Below are 711 nucleotides of genomic sequence, written 5' to 3'. Positions count from 1 at the left end.
ACTAAAATGTATTACTATGTTCAAATGAAGAATGAAAATACAAAAGTTACCGACTTTAGAGTGTGGCCACGGGTTTGGCCATCACAATGCTGGATGTGTAAACATATCTGGGTTTGAATGTAACGCAGTAAAGCTTTTTTTACTCTCTTATAAATTCTCACAGAATTTACACAAAAATAAAAACTCAGGTTTCTGATATTTGAAGCACAATGATAAGCGTGTTTGAATTATTGGATGCATATTATCTTTATGACTGACCTGTTTTCTTCTTATTTTAGAGCTAACAGTCAAACAAGCAAAGGATGTAACTCTGGAGTGCTATGGCCCCGGTGATGCTAACATAATGATAAGCTGGCAAAAGCCTGACCTGCAGTCAGAGTATTATGTGTTTTACTTCAGCGATGAACACATTCACAAAGACAAACAGCATGAATCATTTAAAGGTCGAGTGGAGCTGAAAGATCCAGAGATGAAGAATGGAAACTTTTCTGTGATTCTCAAAAATGTCACCATGAACGACGCTGGAAAATATGAATGTTATGCTGGATACCACAGACAGAGACCTCAGCTTTTGAAGAGCATCAACCTGAAGGTAGAAGAAGGTGAGTGTGAAGTTGAGCTGCTTCCTGGTTGTTGATGTTTGTTTCTAAAGATGTTGTTGATGAGACTTTGTAGAAAGCAGCTGGTCTGAGTGATGTGATCAGAGTGCAG

The 711-nt window shown here is 38.1% G+C and overlaps 1 protein-coding gene across 1 annotated transcript in view; it reads left to right on the top strand.

Moving 5' to 3' along the window:
• Positions 1-711, top strand: part of LOC102205980 (nectin-4-like) — a 6,093-nt gene that overhangs the window by 2,928 nt on the left and 2,454 nt on the right. The window contains exon 2 of the mRNA XM_005753768.2: positions 279-602. Coding sequence (XP_005753825.2) covers positions 279-602 — 324 coding nt within the window. The remainder of the gene's footprint in view (positions 1-278; positions 603-711) is intronic.

This window comes from Pundamilia nyererei, unplaced genomic scaffold, assembly GCF_000239375.1.
Source record: "Pundamilia nyererei isolate P.nyererei 1_Seehausen unplaced genomic scaffold, PunNye1.0 scaffold00461, whole genome shotgun sequence".
Classification (NCBI taxonomy): Eukaryota; Metazoa; Chordata; class Actinopteri; order Cichliformes; family Cichlidae; genus Pundamilia; species Pundamilia nyererei.
This window is presented reverse-complemented; position numbering and strand designations above follow the sequence as displayed.